The following is a 23,962-nucleotide window of genomic DNA, read 5'->3' on the forward strand; positions in this document are numbered from 1 at the left end:
AGTCCCGTGACAGTTGAAAAGTCTGTGTTTGAGTCTGGGTTTAGATGTTTCTTTGTGGAGTTTTTCTCATTATGGCAGTTTCTTTGTGTGTATCTGAGTACTGCAGTTTGTACCACATTCCAAAGCTCAAGTTGTTTGTAGACTATAAAGTACCCAAGGTGCAAAATTGACTGTTTTTCTGTCTACCGATATGTTACCAACTGATGACTAGTCCATCGTGTACTCCGCTTCTCATCAATGAAAGGTTCCCATTCACCTCTGACCTTGAAAAAGCCAAAGAAAATAGACGTGTGGAGCTGTGGATGAATTTAGGAAATGTGGTAAAGGGTTTTGTGTGATAGAATCATCCTGCTGTAATTTTATGCTTTTGATACCGCATTGGAGTGGATATTTCAGCGAGGCAGATCCAAATCCAAAGTGAAGTAAAATAACCACGAGAATAAGCTCTGTTTATTGATCCGTCGTTTCTACACACCGTCTCTCTCCTCCAGTTAATCCACAGGGTCAGTTCTAATGACATTGAGAGGCTCCGCCGCCAGTCGACTTTGCTGCCATTTGCAATTTAGATGCAGGGAAGGGAGACCGTGTAGCCCGTGAGGGAGAAAATGTGGAGGGAAAATCAAGTAGAAGGGAGAAAAAGAAACACTTTGGTGTTAAAACAGAAACCTGAGATGCAAATGAAGATTTTGTGGTTTGAAGTTGTCACCGTTTGTCGAGACAATCTTTACGCTTGGCTAAGTTGAAAAGCAAAAAACTGAGAGGAAAGAGTTAACCTTCCAATTTGTGCTGTTTTGCTGCTTTTTTTTTTTTGCGCCCACTAAAAGAATTCTTGTGGCAAAACAGGAAGCCACTGAGGGAACAGTTGCCAGCCCTAATCTTGTGCAGATCCTCTGATAGCTTTCTCCTCCACAAACAATGCGCGTCAAGGCTGAGGTGGCTCAGAATGGTGCTGAAAGACGTGACAACCAGGCACAAATGAGCTCTTTGTCAGCTCAGGACTGATGAACTCTCTCAGTTTGTTGGTCATATCATACAAGAGAAGGATAACATGTATGACCAACCATGCACATACAATTACCGTACCTTTTATTCTCACCAGAGGTAGCGTGTGTATCATTCCAAAGCAGTTTGTGATTTTACAATTGTCTGCTGCATCCACATACAACCAGAGTTCTCTGAGTGTATTGAAAAGAAAAGAAATATTTAGGATGTGTTGGAAAAAATAACAGCGATCATCCATCCCTAACCCTAATGAATGAAATAAGATCAAAAAACTAAATGGGATTTCCTGTAAGTTCACTACAATGTGAAGTCTGCAAGCATGAATCCTTGACAGAATATAAGTTAGCCTGTTCTGAAACTAAAAAGGATAACGGTGCCAACAAATTAGTTTTACATGTTCGAGTGATCCTGCTCTCCTGCCTTGCCTCTCCTGGATCCCTGCCCTGGGGTCCACTGTTAAAAACACCGGCTCTCTTGAGCAGAACACTTAATCCAAACACGACAATAAATGGCTAACAGATTTAATGCATTGGAAATATGTGATTGGACACTCTAAATTGTCCCGCGGTGTGAGTGTGAGCGCGGATGGTCGTTCGTCTATGTGTGCCCTGCTAGTGGGAAGGAACCAGTTCAGGGTGTCCCCCGCCTACTGTCTGAGAACACCTGGGATAGGCTCCAGCACCCCCCTCAATCCTTGTGAGGATAAAGCGGATTGGAAAATGGATGGATGGGTGTAAACATGGGGACGTTGGCTTGTATGTTGTCCTTTTGCATTCTGTAAAAATACTAGTCACAATACGATTGTATTCTCCTATTACCTTAAGCTATTTTTAAAAAATAAATCAGTCAGTGATACATAGATACGCTATTCTTTTGAAATACATAACACATCAGGCACTGATTGTACCTTACCAGCTCATCACCTGTTAACTTCCACCAATCCTAATACTGTCGCAGTTCAGACCTGTAGCAGTCCAGATATTACCTTGAGAAGTCCCCCCCCCCCCACCCCTCTCCCTCTCTGGCCCCAACTCCACAAGGAGCCTCACCTGCCAGTCAGACAACTACTGGAATCTTCCACTTTGCTGATTCTTTCTATTGTGCTGGCTGATGACCAACGCTAGCTGCTCCTCTGCTAACATGGCAATTCAGAAGGATCGGCGGTCTTCGATAGCATCTTTAATGGATCATAGAATCATAGACACACATGATGTAATCGGTACATTTTTCGGAGAATAGTTGTTAGGTTTGACAAAAACAGTCACAATTAGGTCAGTTCACAAATAATGGATTGGAAATGCAATATCTTATTGATATTTGATTCAGTCGAGGTCAGTGCTTGGAGGTTGTTGTTTTTTTCACATCAAACTGGTATGCCTTCATCGACCTAGATTTTGGAAGTATGGAACGTCTTGGCATGAAAGATGATTTTGGAAGTATGGAATGTCTTGGTATCTTGATGAATGAACCCTCATACTATATACTCACTCAACGCTATTCAAGGGCCAAGTCCTGTAAGACAAATGCAATATAATGTCCCTCCCAGCAAACTCTGCAGTTTGGATGATGCAGTCAAACAGGTTTAACTGGTATTAGTCAAAACAAGAATCAGTAATTAAAAACATGATTTGTTGTGCTGCAGAAATATGTTTGGGAGCATTTTTAGATCGCTGTGATCCTTGCCAGTGTACATGGTGATGTGATGTTAATTTTACAAACGAATTTAGATGATCGTTGGGGTCATTTTCTTCCCTCTGCATGAAAGCTCAATTACACTGAACGCTGAAGTGCGTAATTCTAATTTTTGCCATGATTTCTATCATAATTGTCCCCCCCCCCCCAAAAAAAAAATCTGAATTGTATCATTTTAACAATGCAGTGTAAATTTCCAGGTACAAAAATGTACAGGTATGGCCCAAACAAGTAATCAAGTGTCAAACAAAGTGTGATGTACTTTCAAAACGCAATTATTTTGGGGACATATGCAGTTTTAGCTCAAGAATTCTCCACACTGCATACAGCAGCACTTGGGCTTGACAGGTGCAACGTGTGCTGTGCAAGTAATGTGTGCTGGTGGATGGCACACGAGGGTGTAGTAAACCAGTTATTTTTCCTGTGGGGAATAAAGAAAGTGTCTGTTTATGGTGTGGCCTTTAGTGAAAGGAAACGCGCAAATTAATTGAGACATGGCATTTAAAAGCGCGGAGTTCACTATTTGAGGAATATGCAACATCACCTGCATCAGGGAGCAGTTGTTTCTCTCTCTGCGTGCTGAGTAAAAACACCTGAACACAAACTACATGTTACATTCATGTGTCAAGTTAATTTCTACAGTGTGGTTCGAAAAGAATGGAGCGCTGTCTCATTAAAACAAAAGAGCTGCTTTGTTCCAACGTCAGGCTAAATCCTCCCTCAGCAATTACCGTTCACCTTCCAAAGACCTCGGCTCGGAACACAGCAACTATGCTTCTTTTAAAGCAGGCAGTGAAGCAGAAAAACGCAGTAGTGCCGAGCTCTACGAGCAAAGACAGCATGAACAGTCTTTTGGCTGCCTCTAAGATTTGAGAACATGGTCGTGATTTTGTACCATGAGGGAATGTATGTAAAATCTTGTAAATACAGTACCCTCTCATTTTGAATTTGGTACCTGCACTTTGTTCCAAAAAAAAAAAACCCTAACCAAACAAAAAAAACCCCACAAAAAAACAACAACAAAAAAAAACCTGGGCAGGCGCAACAGAAGAATTTGAGAAAGAACTTTTTGGAATACTCCACTGCTGAATATTGAATTTAAAGTAGGTATAAGAGAAGCATTCCCAACACCCATAAGAGCCACTTGCTTCTCAGGGCCCAAGCTTGTCTGAGACGGACTAACACAAAGTGGAAAAGTGTGCTGTTAACTGATAAGTCCAGATTTCAAATCATTTTTGGGCATCGTGTCCTTTGGGCAAAAGAAGAAAAGGCTTGTCCATATTGCTATAAGCGCAAAGTTCAAAAGCCAGTATCTGTGATGGCATGAGGGCGTAAGTGCCAATCGCACGGTGAGCCCATCTGTCAAGGCACAATTAATGCTGACAGCAATGTTTTTTTTTTCTTTCATGGACACCCCTGCTCATTTCAGCAAGACATTGCCAAACCACATTCTGAACGTGTTACAAAAGCGTGGCTTTGTCGTAAAATAGTGCGGGTACTAGACTGGCCTGCCTGCAGTCCAGACTTGTCTCCCATTGAAAATGTTTCACACATTATGAAGCATAAAATATGACAATGGAGAAGCCGGGATATTTAGCAACTGTGATTCAACATCAAACAAAAATGAAAAATAATTCCACCGTCAGAGCTTCAACGATTCGTGTCATCAGTGTTGACTTATTGAGACTTGTTAAAAGGAAATTGTTAAAACAATGATTTGCAAATCATTGTATTCTGTTTTATTTACATTTTGCATCCCAATGTCAGTGGAATTGAGGTTTTTAGTATTCTGTACACATGGGGCACCCCTATCCACGTCCTCCACTACAGCCGATTCAAATGATCAACTCATCAGAAAGCTTTGTAGACATCTGATAACGAACCCGATCATTTGAATCAAGTGTGTTATGGAGGGAAATATGTAAAACAGGTTGGAAAGGGGTTTTCGAGGATTGGACTTGGGTACCCCTTCTGCACACAATACAGATTCTCGCATGCTCGGAAAAAAAAACAAGTTTCCTCATGCTGAACAAGTCCTTACAGACACACTTGTGTGCATCTGGAACTTTTGGCAGCAAAACTCTGTTACATAAATCTTGTGCCCACATTTGCAAAACATTTACGTGCAAAAAATGATTAAGTACCACAGACTGAAATCACGTTGCCGCTGCGGCATCAAGATGCCCGTCAAAGTGAGGTCAGATGTTTAGCTTTTTCAAAAACAAATCTGCCAGCTAACAAGCGAGTTCTTCAAAATCAAATCCACTTGATCTCCAATCTAAACACCCCTATACAACTCAGTGAGAAACAAGACTGTCACTCAAATGTTGTAATCTTAGCTCAACTCATATCCTCTTTGAATGTACTGCAGCGTTATTGCTCGATGACGAACCGAAAAAATTGGCCCTCAAATGTTGAAGACCCCGAAAGGATTTGTATTTTGCCTCCAAATCAGGGGAAAATGCGCCCTGAAGTTGCACAAAACTCTGAAATTCAAACTGCATGATGACTTGTGGAATTCAGTGTCCCACAACATTTTAGCTTTGTGAGCATCACAGGAATATATCATTATTTCTTTTTGTGGTGTTTTGTGGTACAGTATTTACGTTACTCCAAAAGGACCAACCTCATCATGAACTGAAGAGGAAAAATAATAATGTACAGCCAACAGTTCAGTCATGGGCTTGACTTTCAAAAACACCCTCAAATGTCACTAAACACTAGTCATCAAAGCTAATAAATTTCGTTTTAGCCGTTGAAACAAAGAAAGCATTTTTGTATTCATCACGAAAGTTTAGTAAGTTATTTCACTCGAGGCTAAGCAGCGTTATGGAATGCCCCTGAATGAAAATGGTTTAGCGATGACCTAACAAATTGTCCCTCTATAGCAGTGGTGGACAACAGGGCCAGTGTCCCAGTAACACCAAGTCTGTGGTCTCCCTACCAAATTAAGATTATAGAGTTTAGTAATTATTAAAACTGAACCTGGCTCAAACGCGCATGGCTCAGAATTCTAGTCAGTTGTATCGTATTTTGCAGAAAGGGCCACAAGCTCAAAGTGACCAATATCCGCCTGACGAGATTTACAGTCAGAACTAACAAGAAATGAATATTACAAACCACATTGTATTGTTCTAAACCAAGGTCAAGAAATGGTGTAGGCTAACTTTATGAATTCGCATAGTAGCCCACCAGACCAGGTGTTAACATTTGGTTGAGTTAGCTTGCGTCTGGCTAACATTAGTTAACCACATCACGACACAAAACCAAGCAAATCTCTTCAGTCGCCTCTAATGAATGTTGCTGAAATGTTGTGTATTCCTCTCCTTTGAAGAGCCTATTGTCTAAAGTGCTTCACTGTATTTCCTTATTCAGGCATCTTTTAATAGTCTTATTTTTTATGTTATTTTTTTGCTAAAGCCTGACTAAGACTGTAAATGAGCTGAAGCTCAACGTCCTATATGCTTCGGGCATGCATTCTTTTTTGAATAAGCATCAATTTAATCTTACTATTAATATAATTGAAATAAAAAGTAAACACACACACACATGCACTCGTGCACATATGAACACTCATTGGAGAGGTCCATTTTTTTTAACACCACAATCCTGATGGTTCACTGCTTATAAATGCACAGAGAGTTCCAGTATATTTTCTGTCTCGTCTCTCACTCTCAGCCTCCTCACTCTCAGGATCGTCATCTTTCTTTCTTACCTGCTCTGTGTCCTCTCTTTGAAAGCCAGTCTCTTCCAATTCCACTGCCTCTCTCTCTCTCTCTCACTCTCTCTTTCTCTCCCTGGCACTCGACTTGCTTCTTTTCAGCTCTGTCAACGGTCTTCTGGCTCTGTCTCAGTTAATGTCTGCCTTGTTATCTTTATAATGCAGAAATATATCGGAATGTTCTTTTTCCCCCCTCTTTATTTTGAACTGCTGACAAAAAGCAATGGAGAGGAATACTTAACGTTTGAGCAACGCAGTCTTGAAATAATATTTATTTCATAGGCTACTGTTGCTGGCTGTTAAGTAATGTGAGCTCTAAGTGGGTCCCATGCACACCCGGCCCCAGCCAAGCCCACTCAGTAAAATTGGTTTAGCATCACCACTGTGGAAGAGATAGGCTGCAATTCTTATTTTCAATATGATGCAGATATTGCATATTGCATTGATAGAATATTGCCATCTTTACTTAGGCTCCTGTATCCACAGTATATGTGTGCTGGATACAAATGTTGAGGTTGGATCATACTGTTTGCCTATAAAAGGATATTTGTAATATACCAGAGCTGAGCTCTCTAATTTATGAATTTGTTTTTTCTTTCTTTCCATCTATCCTGTTATTATTTACAACATAACATACAGTTGGAACATGACAGCAGATAGACTGGGTAGTGACTATGCCATATTCTGTGAACTGAATATTAGGTCTGTCAGTGGAGGCTTAGTGCATCCACTTGACATTTGCTTGCAATGGGGCGCTCCTTTAATCTGTCACAACCATAGACTAAGGGTCGTCTTGCGTTTACATCTAAGCCAATGGCAGCCTTCTCGGTGCAGGAGTCTATCGGTAGAAGAGTCCAGTTAATATGGGCACACAACCCTCTGCCCTGACCTTGATGCCGGATCATCTATCATTTATGCTTCAAGATGGAATCAGGGTGAAAGGTGTTTTCAAATGAAAAACTCTTGAGGTGCCCCCATGTCCAAGCATGTATAGACTCAGGGGTGAAAGCAGAGGCCACATTTAAATATCTTTGCTTCATTTTAAAGGCACATGACCACAATAGGGCGAAAGTAAGGAAGAAATCTCACCACGGTCATGTGTTATGTATATTTGTATATTTTCTGAAAACATTAGCTGTTGGACAAACATTCTCCCATGTATGAAACCACCTTAAGGTAATTTATGCTGCTTGGACGTACAGTACATTCACTGTATTTATATATTTGACTTGTTGATGGAAAACCTTTTGCTGGTGTGAAATTTTGAGAGCTGAATAGGGATGACCAATATTGTATATCTCAGAAGCTTAAGTCCCTAAGTGAGTCAAGGTGTGCTAAACCCTAAATTAGAAGCAACAATGCAAAAACATCCATTGTGGGCCAGGATGGCCTCTGTTTTAGGTAGATAGACTGTTGGTGTCTTTTTTCTTCTACACATCGGCACTCTGTAGTCCGCACACGTGCCACCCAGCTCAGATCATCAGGAGTTGCACAGATGGGGAAACCTGCTTAGAATTAAAGAGAAAGAAAGAAAAAGAACAAGTCAAATAAAGAAAAGAAAGAAAGAAAGAAAGAAAGAAAGAAAGAAAGAAAGAAAGAAAGAAAGAAAGAAAGAAAGAAAGAAAGAAAGAAAGAAAGAAAGAAAGAAAGAAAGAAAGAAAGAAAGAAAGAAAGAAAAAGGCAAAATAAATAAGAAAGATATTTCATCCCGCCAATTGTTGAAGGATTTTATGCTGTGGTGCATACACCGTCTTTTGTTTTAAGACTAGAAGGAAATAAGGGTGCAACATGTATTTCTGCCCATGACAGTTGAACTCGAGTAGCTTGGAGTCCACCCCTTTATGGCATTTGAATCCTCTACGCAACAGAGGTGCTGTAACTCAAGTGTTTTTTTTTCTAGGTTATGTACAAATCTGCATCGTAAACATGATTTGTATTGGGTGGCTATTACTGCACATAAAGTACAATAAAATGAGCTCACCTACATCATTATCAAACATCTGGTGAGGACAAAAGCTTGAGGCCTCGTTCATAACAAATCCTTCAACAGCTGCCTAATTGCTGTCGTAATCAACATCATTGCCAATAAAAAGGTCCGAGAGTTACAGCTTACTGTATTTCAATAGTGGAAGTGTTATTTGTCGACCTTTATAAATTACTTTATACTATGCGAGTTGTTAAGCCACCGCTAAAAAGAAGCATTTTAGAAGACTGAGGTGCTTCTCTTATTCTCTGATGAGATTAAATAATCATAAACGTTTAACCGTGTTAGGAAGGATCTTATCCACGAGCCATCCATCCATGATCTGATCCGCTTTATCCTCACAAGGGTTGCGGGACGTGCTGGAGCCTATCCCAGCTGTTTTCGGGCGGTAGGTGGGGGACACCCTGAACTGGTCGCAGGGTACAGAGAGACGAACAACCATCTGTACCCACATACACACCTAGGGACAATTTAGAGTCTTTCATTAACCTGGCACGCATGTTTTTGCAATGTGGGAGGAAACCCGAATACCCGGAGAAAACCCACGCAGGTACAAGTGAGAACATGCAAACTCCAACTTGTGCACTGTAAGGCCGACACGCTAACCAGTTGATCACTTGGTCACCCATCTTATCCACTATTTATTCTGTAATCATTTAATACGAACATAATAGTGTGCTCGCACAAACCACAGAAGTACGTGCGCTACTTTTCTGGATTTGATCCATTGCCAACCAGAAATGTTGATTCACGTGGGAAGTTACCACACCAGGGATTGCCAACTACTTTGCTCGTGTGTTGTGAGAGATTGACTGTGAGCGAACAGTGGTAGCTGGCCGACAGAGGGCACTTGGCCACAATGATACAATATAATTCATATTTCAGCAATGCGTTAATCTAATTTTAATATAAGAAAGATGAACATTTTCGAGTTAATGATGAGTAAAATTTGGGTGTGTGCCCTCGACTTGTCTGATCTGTGATTGTTTCCCCCAAAGGGGGCGGACATCTTTACACAAATCTTGTCACAAGTTGCTCATGTGCTGTACCTCCTTTGCTATACAAGAGAGAGGAGCATGTTGGGACGAATTTTTTTGTCACTCAGAGGTGAGACGACTCCATGTAAGGATATGCCACACCAAGGCGAGGAGGAACTGTTGCCATATAACAAATCTGTGTAGCTCAAGTTAATACTTTTCATTAATATTCTAGAATGAATTTAGAAATTGTAGCCCCCTCCCCTGACCCCAGCCCTCAGCCCCCATATATTGGTCAAGTCCTCATAAAGCCCCAGGACAGGAAAAAAAATCCCGGAGCCAACCCTGTCTCTACGCATGCAGCACCATCCTGTTTGGTGTTCAGTGACATGTGAACTTCTGGTTGGAAGGTAAATGCGGAGTGACAACAATGACTGAGTCAAGCTCGTCCAAGTTCACTTGCTGTCAGCTGGAATTACCAAACGCTACCGTGGATATTATTTTTTTACAGTGCCCAGAACAAAGCCCAGCACTGCTGTGTAACTTTTCAGAGTAAGCTTCAAAAGCGTTTCAAGTTTTACGAGACAGAGAGTTTCTTAACTTTGGTTGCTGGCTTAATCTACTCTGAGGTTGACTTGGTGGTTTTGAATGATCATTTACCTTCAATAATTGTCACTGTGTAGTGGATTAATATATGGAGAGCTCCCCCTGGAGAAAGGTCCACTCGCCACCACTCGCTGGGAAATGTTTCCAATTTCATGTTTCAAAAGAAAAAAGATGAATAATTGATTTATCACAATGGATGGATGGAAATAACGTCTTTATTCATCTGTCGATGCGAATGATGTATCGTGACAGAGAAAAATGATCTGCCTTTCCATGAAATGGCAAACGACAATATCTACCCCTTGTGACATTTTTCTAGTTTGATGAACCGTGAGATTTTTCTAGCGTAAAGTACTGGAATGTAAATCAAGGTTGAAAAAACGTCCTCGGAGATATGAAGGTTGGTGCTATCAGACTTGTTTGTGTTGGAATTTTTTCCTAGTAATGTTCCCATTTTTCCATTGTGATTTCAAATTGCTTTTTTCCCTCTTTTCACTGCCGTCCCAATGCTTGCTCATCGTTTGAATAAATTCCAAAAAGAGGAAAATGCATTGTTGTTACCCTGATGATTGATGTCAGCTTTAGCAACAGCATGGTTGATATTCTGTACACTGAGAATATTGAGTACAGGGTTTAAAATCAAATGAGAGCCGTTGTCTACAGTTTTTCTGTCAAGTATGAAATCAATGCATCCATGTTTGCGGGCTATACGTCGATGATGTGATGTCACCGTCAGGCATGTTGTCTGTTCGGCTGATGTGGGGGAGCGTAAATGTTCTCATTACTTCCAGAATTGTTTTCACTAGCCTTCTCTGCAGTGTTGGTAACTTTTTCCATCATTAAGAAAATCCACGGTTAGGACACTTTCTTCATCAGCAGAAAAAGGAGAAGGGGGAGGAAGGAAGTTCCTAATGGAGCAGGCAGTTTCAAGACGCCCCTGCCCCTAGACCGGCGGCGTCTCATGCGTGCTTCGTACGTGCTAGTGAGCTTCATGTACACAGTGGTGAGCAGGCTCAATCTTTGCCTGTGTTTTGCTTGTTATGCTTAGCCTTTTTCTCTTGTGGAGCGTCTTAGGTGACCTGAACCATGTGACCATCCCAAACCGAAAGAAGCCCTCTCAAGCCCCTCCCACTCACTCTCTCTGGCCTGGAAGCTGTGACATGATTGCACACCACAACGTTATTGTTGTTGTTTTTCTGGATTACTTTATTTGTTATGAAAAAACTGTTAACATTGTACTTTATTGGCTCCCAATATCACTCATTCCCAATCAATAATGGACTTAACTGGGTCTGAAAACTATTCACTATATGCGGCCGCCAGGTCTGTGGAAGGACTTGGCCAAACACAAAATAATTTTTTTTATGGGCTTTTCAGTGTGGATTCTTTTCATGGCATTTTTATTTGGCGGTATTTTTTATAATTTAACCCTGTCATGCACAAATAATGATATCCTGTAACCCGATAACCCACAGGAGTAAGCTTGTGTGCCTTGACTCAGCAGAGATTAGGGCACAATGCTCCATATTACTTCATACAAGGCCGGACATAACACTCATGCATGTGTTACTGAACTATATTTGCAAGTGTGCAACTGACAATGGACGTCGTGCATGTGTGTCTGCGATGGGATGACCCGTGGTTTGGTGAACCGGAAACCTGCCAAATGAATTACTTTCATGAGCGATATTACAAAGGATATCATCATACTTCACAACTGTTGCTGAATTGTTTGGAAACAATATGGCAAGGTGCATATTGTTCATGCTCCTTTCTACGCAATTATTCACTGAGGTGCTCGATTTAGTCAACTTCAATCTCCCCAAACTCTTTTGTGCGTCAACTTTAATCGGCTGCTAATTAGTGTCTTTGCAAAAAGACACTCTCAGTGGAAATATACGATTACAGAGCTTCACCAGGCTCTGTAAACAAAGACTGTTCCCAACATGTCAAAACACTCGCGTACCAAGAGAGCGAAAAATCATTCTTTGTGTTGAATTATATGCGCGTAACCTACTATGCCAGGTTGAGTGTTTGTCTGACTGTATAACAGACAGATGGTAGACAGACACCATGGAGAGAATCATCAGAATTTGCATTTTGTTATCCCCTGTTCCACACACACGCAACTTGCTATTGATGACCTCAGACAGATGCAGTAAAAGTAAACGGTTGAAACTCGTGGGTGGACTGAAAGATGGAAGAAAAGCGACATAAATAGGAACAAACAAAGTTGGAGGTTACAGACCTTTTTCCAAGACTTAATTGTGTATCGGTCATCATCAGTAAGTGGAAAACTGCGATCCAGCTAAACGAGAGGCCGGTTTATAGTCATTTCTTCTGGATCTAAGGGTAGATGAGATTTTATTGGAGCAACAAATTACAGACTGAAGCATCTGAGCATGTTAAATTGGATTTTAGATCACTGAAATGCCCAACATTTTTCTGTGTATTTTTTTTTGTGTGTGCCCATTATAAAATATAGGGCCATGCAGGATACTTGATCTATTTTTATAGGACAAGGTGGCTAATTGGTTGGCACAGCTGCCTCTCATCTCTGAGGTTGGCAGTTTGAATCTAGGCTCTGTGTGACGTTTGCATATTCTCCCCATGCTTGTGGAGGGGGGAAGGGGTGATTGGTAGTTTATACGGATATGTGTGCTACATGAGAAGTCCAAGACCAGTCCAAAGAGTTCCGTCTCTGACAAAGTCGGCTGGGATTGGCGCCATCCAGTTGCACCCATGATCGAATGAAGTCATTTTAGATTTGAAACTACAGTACTTATTATTTCTGGACTTTGCTTTTAAATGTCTTATTTTCGGCTGTGTGTGTTTAATTCGTTTGCTTTTAAATGTCTTAAATGCTTTTAAATGTTTTATTTTTAATAATGTGAAGCACATTGAGTTAGTTACCTTGTGAATGAAATATAAATCATAAAAGTTGCCTTGCCTTGCCTTGCCTTTTTGGAGGTCAGCATAGTACAGAGGACCTTTCTGTCAATTTAAAAGTATTTTTTTTTTTTTGCGATGTCTGTTGTCGACGTGCCTTGCATATTTCCTTCAGTCATTCTCACTTTCCGTGCAGTTATTTGAAAACTGTGGTTAAAATTTGAGTTGCTCACTTGGACACACAGGGAACATAATTTTTGATGATCTGATCAGAATTTATCTCATGGAATACTATCCCCAGTCACATTTTCACCCCTCTTTGCCCACATCATCCTTATTCTTTCTCCCCCTCCTCCTTTGTCTTCCTCCCCATCCTCTCAAACACGTGGCTGTTGCATGTGAGTGGTTGTCATGGTGATCAACCCAGAGGGACTCATCCCAAAAGCAAAAGTTCTGATTGTCAGAAATAGAACTGTCTCCGGGGGAAAGGGGTTAATTTGGCACTGGGAGGGAATGTGGGGGGGGGGGGGGGGTGGAGTGGTGTGGTGATAGAGATGAGTCTAGTTGGAGGGTGGGGGGGTGGGTGTTAACAGATAACAGAAGAGAACAAGGCAACATCCACTCCAAGTGGGTCACATCGCAGGAGCATTGCGTAAGCATAAACACTGCTGTCCCTGTGCAGCGTCCTTACTATGCGCATACACGCACACACCTGCACACACATACGCGCTTTGCAAAGAGCTTACCGATTGTGAATCAGCCACTTTCAAACAGCCCCTAGTGTTTGTTTCACATACCGAATGGTCCCATGCTGTTGTCCACCTTGTTCATCTCATGTCCCTTCCTCTCAGTGGATTTGTTATATTGTGACAACCTGTGGAATGGATCCTCCTCACTGTTGGCTGCAAGAAAGGATGACAGCATGATATAGCAACTATTCCCTCCTGCAAACCCCGAAAACACATAACAGCATGTGACTGACGAATAGACTTCTTGAAAATCAGTGGATACTTCATGAGGTACAAATTCTGCCTTTGCAAAGACACTCAGGCGTTCATATACAAATGTCTTCATTGTTGTGATATCATGTTTATGTTGGGGTGGAAGTTGGCAAGTTATTCTAATTTCATTTCATCATCATGTAACCATTAATAACTGTACAACGTTGTAGTTACCATTTCAGTCATAACTGCCATAAATGTATACAGAAAATGTTTCAACATAAAAAACAAAACAGGCCGTGATCGTATTGTGGTTAGCACCCCGCGTTGTGGCCGCAGCAATCCTGGTTCGAATCCTGGTCACGGCATGTGCAAAGAGCATACTTAACTTTTGGGCGACCCGGTGGGGTCCAGTGTTTGGCGTGTCAACCTCACAGTGCAGAGGTCGTGGGTTCGATCCCGTCTCTGGCCTTCCTGTGTGGAGTTTACATGTTCTGCTCGGGCCTGCGTGGGTTTTCTCTGGGTACTCCCGTTTCCTCCGACATTCCAAAAACATGCATGGCAGGCTGATTGAACACTTAAAATGTGTCCCTAGGTGTGAATGTGAGCGCGGATGGTTGTTTGTCTTTGTGTGCCGTGTGATTGGCTGGCAAATGGTTCAGGGTGTGCCCCGCCTACAGCCCGAAGAGGGCTGGGATTGGCTCCAGCATGCCCTGCGACCCTTGTGAGGATAAAGCGGATCATAAAATTGATGGATGGATGAATTAGGGAGAATAAACTAAAATAAGATGGCATTCGGTTTCCTGGTGATGCACTTTCTTTACCCATATTTTGTTTCTCTTGGCATCACCTGAATTGTATGGAGCTTCACACCTTTGCCACCAGGCATGTGCCCATTTACGCAGTATTTGCGAGAAAAAATAAAATAAAGATTCACGATAAGATATTGAATTTCACGCCAGGGACAGTGAGTGATGAGCTGTAACTGGCATCTGGAAAACCATGTGACCGCTTAAAGCCAATCAGTGTCCGCAGTGGAGAAAAGTGGAAAGATATTAAGTTGACTAAATGCGCTAACTGTGACCATCTGCTTAATTGAAGTCCAAAGACCTCAGTTGTTAAAACACTGACTAAAATTTCTATAGCTAGAAATGTCACCAAACAATCAATTAGAAAGCTGAGAGAAGATGGAAAATCAGTTACAGACATTTCCCAAACATTGGCTATAGCAAAGTCATGTTGAATGTTCTGAATAAGCATTAATTGCTCAACCAACAAATTAGTTATTCAGAGGCAAAAGATGGAAGGTTGAAGACTAATCAAGTCAATCTGATTATTTTAATTGACCTTGTTGAAGAGGATGCTGTAACCCCCTAAAAAAATACGCGTAAGTGACGTTGTGGTGAAACCAGAAAAAGAATGCAAACATTTGTCCATGTCTGTCGATCACACCAATCTTATCTTCAACATTTCAGAAGTTAGAATTTGTCACTCTCACATTCTAAAGCACAAACAAGGTAGTTGCTTCAACAGGTGATTGTTTAGCTCATCTCTTTTCTACCCTTCACACGTTGCTTATAGCGCACTGTCGTCAGGCACTCATACGCGTGTTTGCATCAACACGTATGTAAATAAACACAGCTGTGACGCTGCCTGAATATGCAGAGAGTTTTACGCACAATCCATTATATATGTTTGTGTGTGCATGTATAGGCAGAGGGTTTGCGTGTAAAAAGGAGCAGCCAAAGCCAGTTGTTGGACGGTTTCAAATTCCCCTTTGCACTGACAGAGGAGGGAGGACTTGTGTGCGTGTGTGCGCGTGCTTGCTCGCTCGCGTGCGTGTACTTGTGTGTGCATCAGGAGAGCCTTTCCAATCAGGGTAGAAATGACAAACAGACAGACATACTGACAAACTGACAGACAGACCTCAGAAATGTAAATCAGAAGAGGAAAGACAGACAGGACAGGGAAAGCAAGGGGTGGTGCTTAGTTGAACAGGCGTGGCTTTCCTAGTGTCACTCACCCGCCTTTGCCTCGGCGAGTGGGCGGTCCTGCTAGATGCGGCGTCCAATAGGAGAGGACGTTGCTCGTGTCGCCATGGTGACGGGGCTGTGCCCAAGGAGGTTGTGATGGGTTGACAGGTGCGTGACAATCGGAGCTCTCTGCAAGCATGTACGCCAAAGGCAAGAGTAGCAACGTGCCGTCCGACAGCCAAGCCAGAGAAAAGTAAGTTTTCTTTATGGGGGAGGAAACCGAGGCTGATGGAGGAGGGGGGCGGGGAGGGACGTGCGTGTGCAGCCGCGCGCAGACGGTCACATACGGAGCCGCGGCATGCAGCTCTCTGCTCAGGCTTGGAAAGTTGACCATTTGACTTATTCCAGGAAAACTGACACTTTGGGTGTCTTTTTATTTTTTTGCTTGATTTCTGACAACATAGGGTAGAATTCAATACGCGGTTTTCTGGTTCGTTTGGTGTGCTAATTATGAACTTGTGAATCGCTTTTACGCACGCTTTGAAATGCTGGCTGATAACCTTGCAATTCAACGTGCGAAAGAGAAACTACCGGTAGTCAGTGCGTGGATGCACATGGAGGAAGTGCGCGCATTCATCTGCTGTATGCGCGGGTGCTTGTAATTCACCAAAGTGTGTTTTCAAGATTTACTAAGTGTTTTTTTCGCTGAAAGTGCATGTTTTTCACACATATCAATCGAACTATATGAGTGTGCTTGTGGGGGGGGGGGGGGGGGTCGTTCCACGCACTGCACGTTTTTATCTATTCTCCACCAATGTTCATCTTCTAATATGAACACGTAAAATAGATAGTTTCGCTTTTATTCACTGGGGTAAATGTACGACTGGTTTATGTTGTCAGAAAAGCTTAAGGCTTTCTTTCTAAGGGCCTAATTGTTTTCCAAATAAAACCTTGTGTTTGAGTGGTTGGCCAGTGCACTTCTGTCAGCACCTTTGTACTTTAATGTCTTACCCTTACATGCTTGATTCCCTTATATAATTTATTTATTACCTTAATTTAGAATTTTAGTACTGCAATTCACATACGTTTGGGGGGGGGGCATCAGAATGATGGGGTTTTACCTTATTGATTGCTGCCTTGCTCAAGAGAACCACTAAAACTGGCTTCTCCCCTCCCTCCAATGTGATTGAACTGAGCACAACTATTGCGGTCAGGTCACAGGGTCAGTACACTGTAAAAAAATATTTTGGAAAGAGGTAAAAATAATCCACGAAAATCATCTCAAATCGACCTCATTCATTGAGTGAAGTTTACCTCACATTTCTGGTTACATTTGTTTACTGTCTACAGCTACTGCAATATGTGCATGGGTTATCACACAAGGCATCAGTGCCACATGGCTCAAGTGGTAAAGTGGTCAACTCCCAACCTTAAGGTCGGGTTTTTTTGTCTCTGCATTGCCTCCAACTTTTAGCAAGAGTTATCCGGTGTCATGTATCGAATTTATTGGATATTTTAAATGTGTATATTTGTCAACCTCTAAGTATTGCATTCGTGTTGGACAATTCATTGCTGCAAATGATACTTTTTTTTTTTGCCTATCTTGAGCTGTTTTGCCAACATGGTGATTGGGCGCTCATCTCCTTCGTTTGAGTTGCTGTTCTTCATACCTAAGCGATATGAAAAGCAGAGCATTTAACACGACAGTCTGAAACAATCGAGTTTAAAGAATACAAAATAAGTACAATGGAAAAAAGAAAAGTCAGCAAGTGGTTCAAATTGTTGGCAACATCAACAAATTTTGTAGTTAGGAGCATATGCACATGTCAAAGCAGCCCAAAGACCAGTTAGTCCATAAACTATTGACTATCCATTCAGAGTGTCTTGAAGTTGTGTCAGTGCAGTTACTGAGACGCTAATTTCATCATCATGGGGAATCCATTCTGTTTCTCACACTCGGGCACTGTAGTTACAAATGTTCCCGCACCATATTGAACTTTTTATTTTTTAAGTATCATTTTTATTGCAGGCCACAAAGTAGACACGTGCTGAGCGCATGCTCATAGTTCTGATGCTGAAGTTTCCAATCTTGGCTTCGGTCTTCCCGAGTGGAGCTTTCATATTCTCTCCATACCCCGCATGGGTTTACTGCAGGTGTTCCAGCTTGCTCCCACATTTCCAAAACATATTTCTGAGGTTAATGGAGGACTGTAAATTGTCTGTAGGTGTGAATGTTTGCGTATATGTAATGTAAATGTGCCATGTGAATGAATGCCGACCAGTCCATGGTATAGCCCAGTGGTCCCCAAGACCCGGGGCCGCGGACCAGTACCTGTCCATGGGTCATTTGGTACCGGGCCACATAGAAAGAATAAGGAACTTACATTACTTCCGTTTTATTAATTTCGGAATGTGAAAGATGTTTTATTTTGAAAGATTATCAGATTCTCTGTTACATCCGCTACAGTATGTCACTCTTGACGTAGGTCACGTGATAGGTTACCACTAAAATGAAACCCGGAAGCTAGTAAAATGAGGTTTTTTTAAAAAAACGTTTTTGGGAAGGGGAAAAGGCCCAGCCAGGAAACAGAAGAGAAGCCTAAGCCTTTCAAGAAAAAGAAGGCTACATTTGATAGACAGTATCAGGAGACTTACTTAAAATACAGCTTTATCTCAACAGGAGATTCCCATACACCAAGCCCACTCTGCATCATATGCGCGATGGTGGTTCGTATTTTTCATGCACTTTGTATTTGCGGTGTATCTTATTTTGAAGGCACATTTAAACGTCACCATAGCGACGTTCCTCGTGTCATGATTCGTTTTTATCAGTATGTTTTCATGTAGGTCATATCATATTAGTTTGTTGTATTTATCCATCACACCTTAAAGAGCGGTCCCTTCAAATATTGTCTGTCATTAAACCATTCCGTGGGGCAAAAAAGGTTGGGGACTGCTCTCACCGTCCCAAAGTCTCGCTCACCCACGAGCCTAAACGAGGACAAGTGTTCTTGAAAAAGAAAGGGTGGATAATTAACCCTTTCATGCACCAATAATGATAACATGATAAACTGCCCACTGTAGTAACTGCGGTCCCTGACAGGGTTAAAAATTATTATTAATTTTCTTCACTGATTGGTTGAAAAATCTCATGCTTCTATTGCCTTATAAGAAGGAGTGTTCTTGAAACTTGGGATACCAAATGCGGTCTTGATAAAAAGATTTGTGTCAGTGTTAATAAAAACAATTGCGTATTTATCTTAATGGAGGCACACCATTGTATATACTGGGGCCCCCCCGTCTTGGCTTTCCAAACAGTTTCACCTTTTGTATCACAAAATTATTTTGTGATACACAAAATAAAAAACACTTTCAGTGTGTTGTGGTCTAGACAGAGTGAATAAGCTCTTGCAAACATAGCTTCTTAATTTTACTGTACAATTTGCACTTACAGTATCTGTGCACAAAAGGGAAGGTTTATCTTGTGCGCCAGTACCAAAGCTGAGACAAAATACAGGACCGTCTGACAAGATGGAAACGCTGCGAAAGGCAAAAGGCAGGCAAGGGCGAGATTAATTTCGCTCTTAACAAGCTGCCTTGTTTATCAGCGGCGTGTATCAGAGAGGCAGAGCGGGTCCGACTGCTGCCGCCGAGCCGTTGTTTCTCATTTCTGCGGCACAGCGGGCCATCAAAAAGCGAGCGAGGGCGACAACAGATTAGAGAGGGAGAGAGCGGGGAGAGGAATGAGCTCGGGTGATGGAATTTGCTGGATCATTAGTTCATTGGTTGTAGTGTTGACCTCAGGATGGACCTGTGCAGACTTACATACATGCGTTTGGAAATCTAAATGTGTTTGACCTCCGTACAACTGCTCATCTGATGTGTCCCGCGTGTCCTTGCTGCACATGCCCATAAAATGTGTCTTTAAAATAACTCTCGGTGCGCCTGAGATTTGGGAATCAACTAAAGGCGTTTGGTCTTTCTCCACAAATGTTTTCCACATTAGTCTTTTTAATCGCCACAAATATCAGCAAGCCTCTTTTGTTCCGGATAACAAAACAAAGACTTGACAAAAGAACAACATCCACAGCCACTTTTAAAACTATATGTCGTCATTGCCCCCAAATGACCTTTTATTTTAGTGATATGTGCTTGTTAGTGAACCAGATGATGACGGCCACAACAAAGGTGGTAACAGATGACGTGCACGTAGCTCTGATCAGCTACGCCATTAAAACTGGCCATAAATCCTCAATTTATGAGGATCATAATGTTCAGTTTTTATTGGCGAGAAGTGTTGATTTATTTTAGTGCTCTTTTAGGAGGTTGCGATTTGCTGCAAAACTGCGCACGGTAATACCGAAAGGTGTTCCTAATATTGTGTAAGTGCCTTAAAGCGGTGATCAGAGTGCAGCCGTGAGCGTCTACCCTTTCATAAACATGGAACTCAAAGATTTGGGATTAATTGACAGGTGGCTGTCAAGTCCTCATTGGCTACTATGGCAACCAGGTGCTGACTTTCACTTCGGTGTCACTGTGATTATGCCGGCGCTGTCTTACTCCTACTCTCACACGATGCATATGCATTTCAAGAGTCAGCGTTTATTCTCTGGGAATGTCTGGAAAATGTTGAAACATGCAAAGCAAACAAAAATAATCTGAATATGGATTTGCATAGAAAAAGTTGCACGCAAATATTTTATGATATACTCCGCGGAAATAAAATCCCTGCAGAGTAGTAGTAGTAGTTGTTGCAATTTGTGACTTGCAACTTGTCCAGTCAGAAAAAAATGCCCCTCTTGAAGGGGTAATAAAATATGAATACATTAGAGTGAAACAATTTATTCAGATTAACCAGCCACAACTGGTGAAAATCCACAATAATGATAGGTCATACAAAACAATGTTTTAGAGAGTTTCATCCCTCCCACACATTTTTAACACATTCAAACTCATTAAAATACTCTTTTTATAGAACACACACAAATTGGCAAGAATAAAATGTATTGAAAACATGACTAATATTGGTGCATTAGATATGTCTCTTTAAGAGGCAAGGCCCGATGGGAAGTCGTGACATGGCGAACTGGAGGGAGGATGGTTGAATGGCTCAAGCTATCTAATCTGCATGTGAGTGGTTCATCGTGAGCTGTGGGTGACAGCAGCTCCTGCGTGAGTGTGCTCATTGTGTTTGAATGGTAGAAAAAAGCTAGTGCGGTGAAATACTTTACAAAGTTTCTCCCAAGTCAGCAACCAGCACTTCCGTAGCATCACTAAACTGCACTTCTGACAAGTCTGGCTCTCACCAAGGTATGAACACACTTGAAAAACACTTGCAAAAATGTTGTCTCCTAAAAGTGCAGTAATCCCCCTTTTATCTCAAAAGTGGTTTGATCCACCCAATCCCACCCACCTCTTTTCGATTGAGCTGCGAGCCAATGGTGAGTCTTTCACTCAGCTGGGGTAGTTTGGAGTGAATATCTCCACTTTACTAAAAGAAGGATTCTTATGTGCCAAATTTTAACATACTTTACCACTACTTCTTTGGACCATTGGAGTATCATGATTAGCTTCATGGGGTACTACCTCAGATTGTACATTGTGGGACATCAATAATTGACTACTTTGTACCTCCATATCAGACAGTGTGAAATGTGGGCTTGCCTAGTGTGTCAGTGTTTCATGTTTGGAGGAAATGTTTTACATCATGTTCAATATGTTTCGCAGCTCAGTTTCTTTTTTTCTCACAGAGAGCAACACAGCTGAGGTGTTCTCTGTCTGTTTGGCTGTCCCTGTATAAAAGCCTGCACTCGATTTGCGATTAAGAGTGACAGTACATGGCCACGCGTTGTGGACTGCAGTTGTTCAACAGGTTTAACAATACGTGTCACTGACAAAGTCCAGATAGGTCTGGCTTTTTGGCCTTACATTACTGAACAGCTGCATAACATGAAACACACACACATGCACTCAGTTCACCGTAACTTTAAAGGTAATTAAAATGGTAATTTTACTGGGTTAAAAGTCAAAAATAAAGACTACTGTATTTGTATACCAACGGATCATAAAAATCATTTATGTCCGGTCCAGTTTGAAGTTCAGCTGCCATCCATCCGGTGGAGGACGAGCTGCTGTGGAACTGTGGCTCATCGTTCTTAATACACATGCACACGCAAGTCGCGCATGCATGTGCACACATGCACACACATACATTTGCACGCACCCTCACAGCTACTTCTGAACCAACACGCTTATAAATTCCACCGGGAGGCTGCCATTGCAGCATAGGGCAGGCTGAGGCGCCGCATTGCATGTTGGGAGTGTCTCCTACAGGAAAAAAAAAGTGGACTGCTATTCCGGCTCTGATGGAATGAGTTTCTTTACAATTAAATCAACACAACACAACACACACATGCACACAATGTGTGCATGTGTGTGTGTGTGGGGGGGGGTCTGCAATTGTCTGAAACACAATGTGAAATCCAACAGATAAGCAGATCTGCATTGTTTTTTTTTTCAATTCCCAATTAACAAGTGCAATTCGGTTGCATGGTTCTCAAGCTCTCCACGGGGTGCTTCCTTCATTGGGTTTAGCAGTTGGCACTTGCATTTTTAAACCCAGAAATACCCGATAAATATTTTTGATCGTCTGATTGTGTGTTTTGTTTTGCTTTTGTATCCATTTTTCTTAATCCTAATACTGCTATATACAGTGGTGCTTTAGTAACATGTTACCTGTGTTTTGGGGTGCCCCTAAACAAATTAGGGCCCAAAGCAATTTGTAGGCGCCTCTAATGGCTGTTTTTCATGCACTGAAAAGCCTTTGTAGCGGGGTGGAGGACAACCATTCAACATGTGTTGGGTGTTGGGTGCGGTGATGAGCTCAAAGTACGTTCCACCACCACAGCTCAACCTCCTATTAGAAAATGCAAGGTAGCGGACTGAATTTTGGACAACATAGCAGGTACATGAGACCCTCAGACCCTGACCCTCAAATTGGTCAGATGATGTCGATTTTCGTCGTTGCCACAACATGCTTGTCCCCGTGCGCAAAGTGGGGCTCCCAGGAGGATGGGACCCAACGCAAAGTGCATGTTCTGCATTTAGGGAGGGGCGGGGCTTGACTTGCTTAGCCTGTTTGTAAACATTGGTTTAAACTCTCCGACATTGAGAATCAAAATTAAGCATTTTGATTGTTTCTACATATTTTCGAATATGAACCACTACATATTATTATTTATTTATTTATTTATTTTTATTGCTTTAGTTATGGTCCGGATGACTGCCAATTTTTTGAGAACACATTTGATTCTGTGTCGCATTGTTGAAGAAACACGTATTAGCACAATTGGAATTATGCTCGTAATGGTGTTGGTGTTACGTTCAGTGAGGTGATTTATGTTTTGTATCTTTTCCTGACACTCATGGCCTTCAAAGCCCCCCCCCCCCCCCCCAACAGATAAAAATCAAGTTGTGTGACATTTTGGGATCTTGGAAGGCCACTTTACGATACAAGGCTGATCACAATCCAAGCATCTGGAAACTACGTATTTAACTATCAACAACAAAATAGTCCGTCAAATCCGTCTCCCCATATTTCAACTCACAACACCAATTTACCTCATTTTTGGCGGATTCGTTATTATTATCCAATTATGTCAATTTCGCCACCTGACAACAGACAAGTGAAAACATATTTACAGAAACGTATGGAGACACCGTATCAGAAAAAAACATAGTTTGAAACGATAGTCTATTTTATTTTTTTTAACTGTATAAAGTTTGAAGTTGACCAGTTACGAGAGCCACTTAACAAGTGTCTGTCGTCAGTGAAAGTGACAGATGTAAACATGTTGCAGGTGATATCTGGTGGGCGCAGACTGTTCTCCGTTTGATCCATCTGCCTAAAAAGCAGCAGGCCTTGTGAGAGAAAGTAGCAACGTGCGTGTTGGAGAACAGCAATGAACACACAGTGTTTGCAGCTCCATAAGCCCAGCTGAGCTGTCTGCGTCCAGCACTTTCCCCATATGTTTCATCCCTCTTAATCAATCTCCATCTGTCCTACATGTTGCCTCGATGAACGGGAATGACAATAGTCAGTCATTATTACGCAGCAGTAACCAGTGACAATCCACAATGGTTACAATTTGAAAATCGCAATTCATCTTCTATTGGTT

The 23,962-nt window shown here is 41.8% G+C and overlaps 1 protein-coding gene across 2 annotated transcripts in view; it reads left to right on the forward strand.

Moving 5' to 3' along the window:
• Window positions 1–13,870: 13,870 nt before the first annotated feature.
• The window catches only part of ssbp2a (single stranded DNA binding protein 2a), a 56,250-nt gene continuing 46,158 nt past the window's right edge, over window positions 13,871–23,962 (forward strand). Inside the window, exon 1 of one of the 2 annotated variants that reach the window (XM_052068682.1) lies at window positions 13,871–13,890. In XM_052068682.1, the coding sequence (XP_051924642.1) occupies window positions 13,886–13,890 (5 nt within the window). In that variant the 5' untranslated portion in view covers window positions 13,871–13,885. Of the gene's footprint in view, window positions 13,891–15,869; window positions 16,039–23,962 lie in introns of those variants that run through there. The other variant, XM_052068681.1, reaches the window with a different exon arrangement.

The sequence above is a fragment of the Hippocampus zosterae genome, chromosome 6 (genome assembly GCF_025434085.1).
Source record: "Hippocampus zosterae strain Florida chromosome 6, ASM2543408v3, whole genome shotgun sequence".
Lineage (NCBI taxonomy): Eukaryota > Metazoa > Chordata > Actinopteri > Syngnathiformes > Syngnathidae > Hippocampus > Hippocampus zosterae.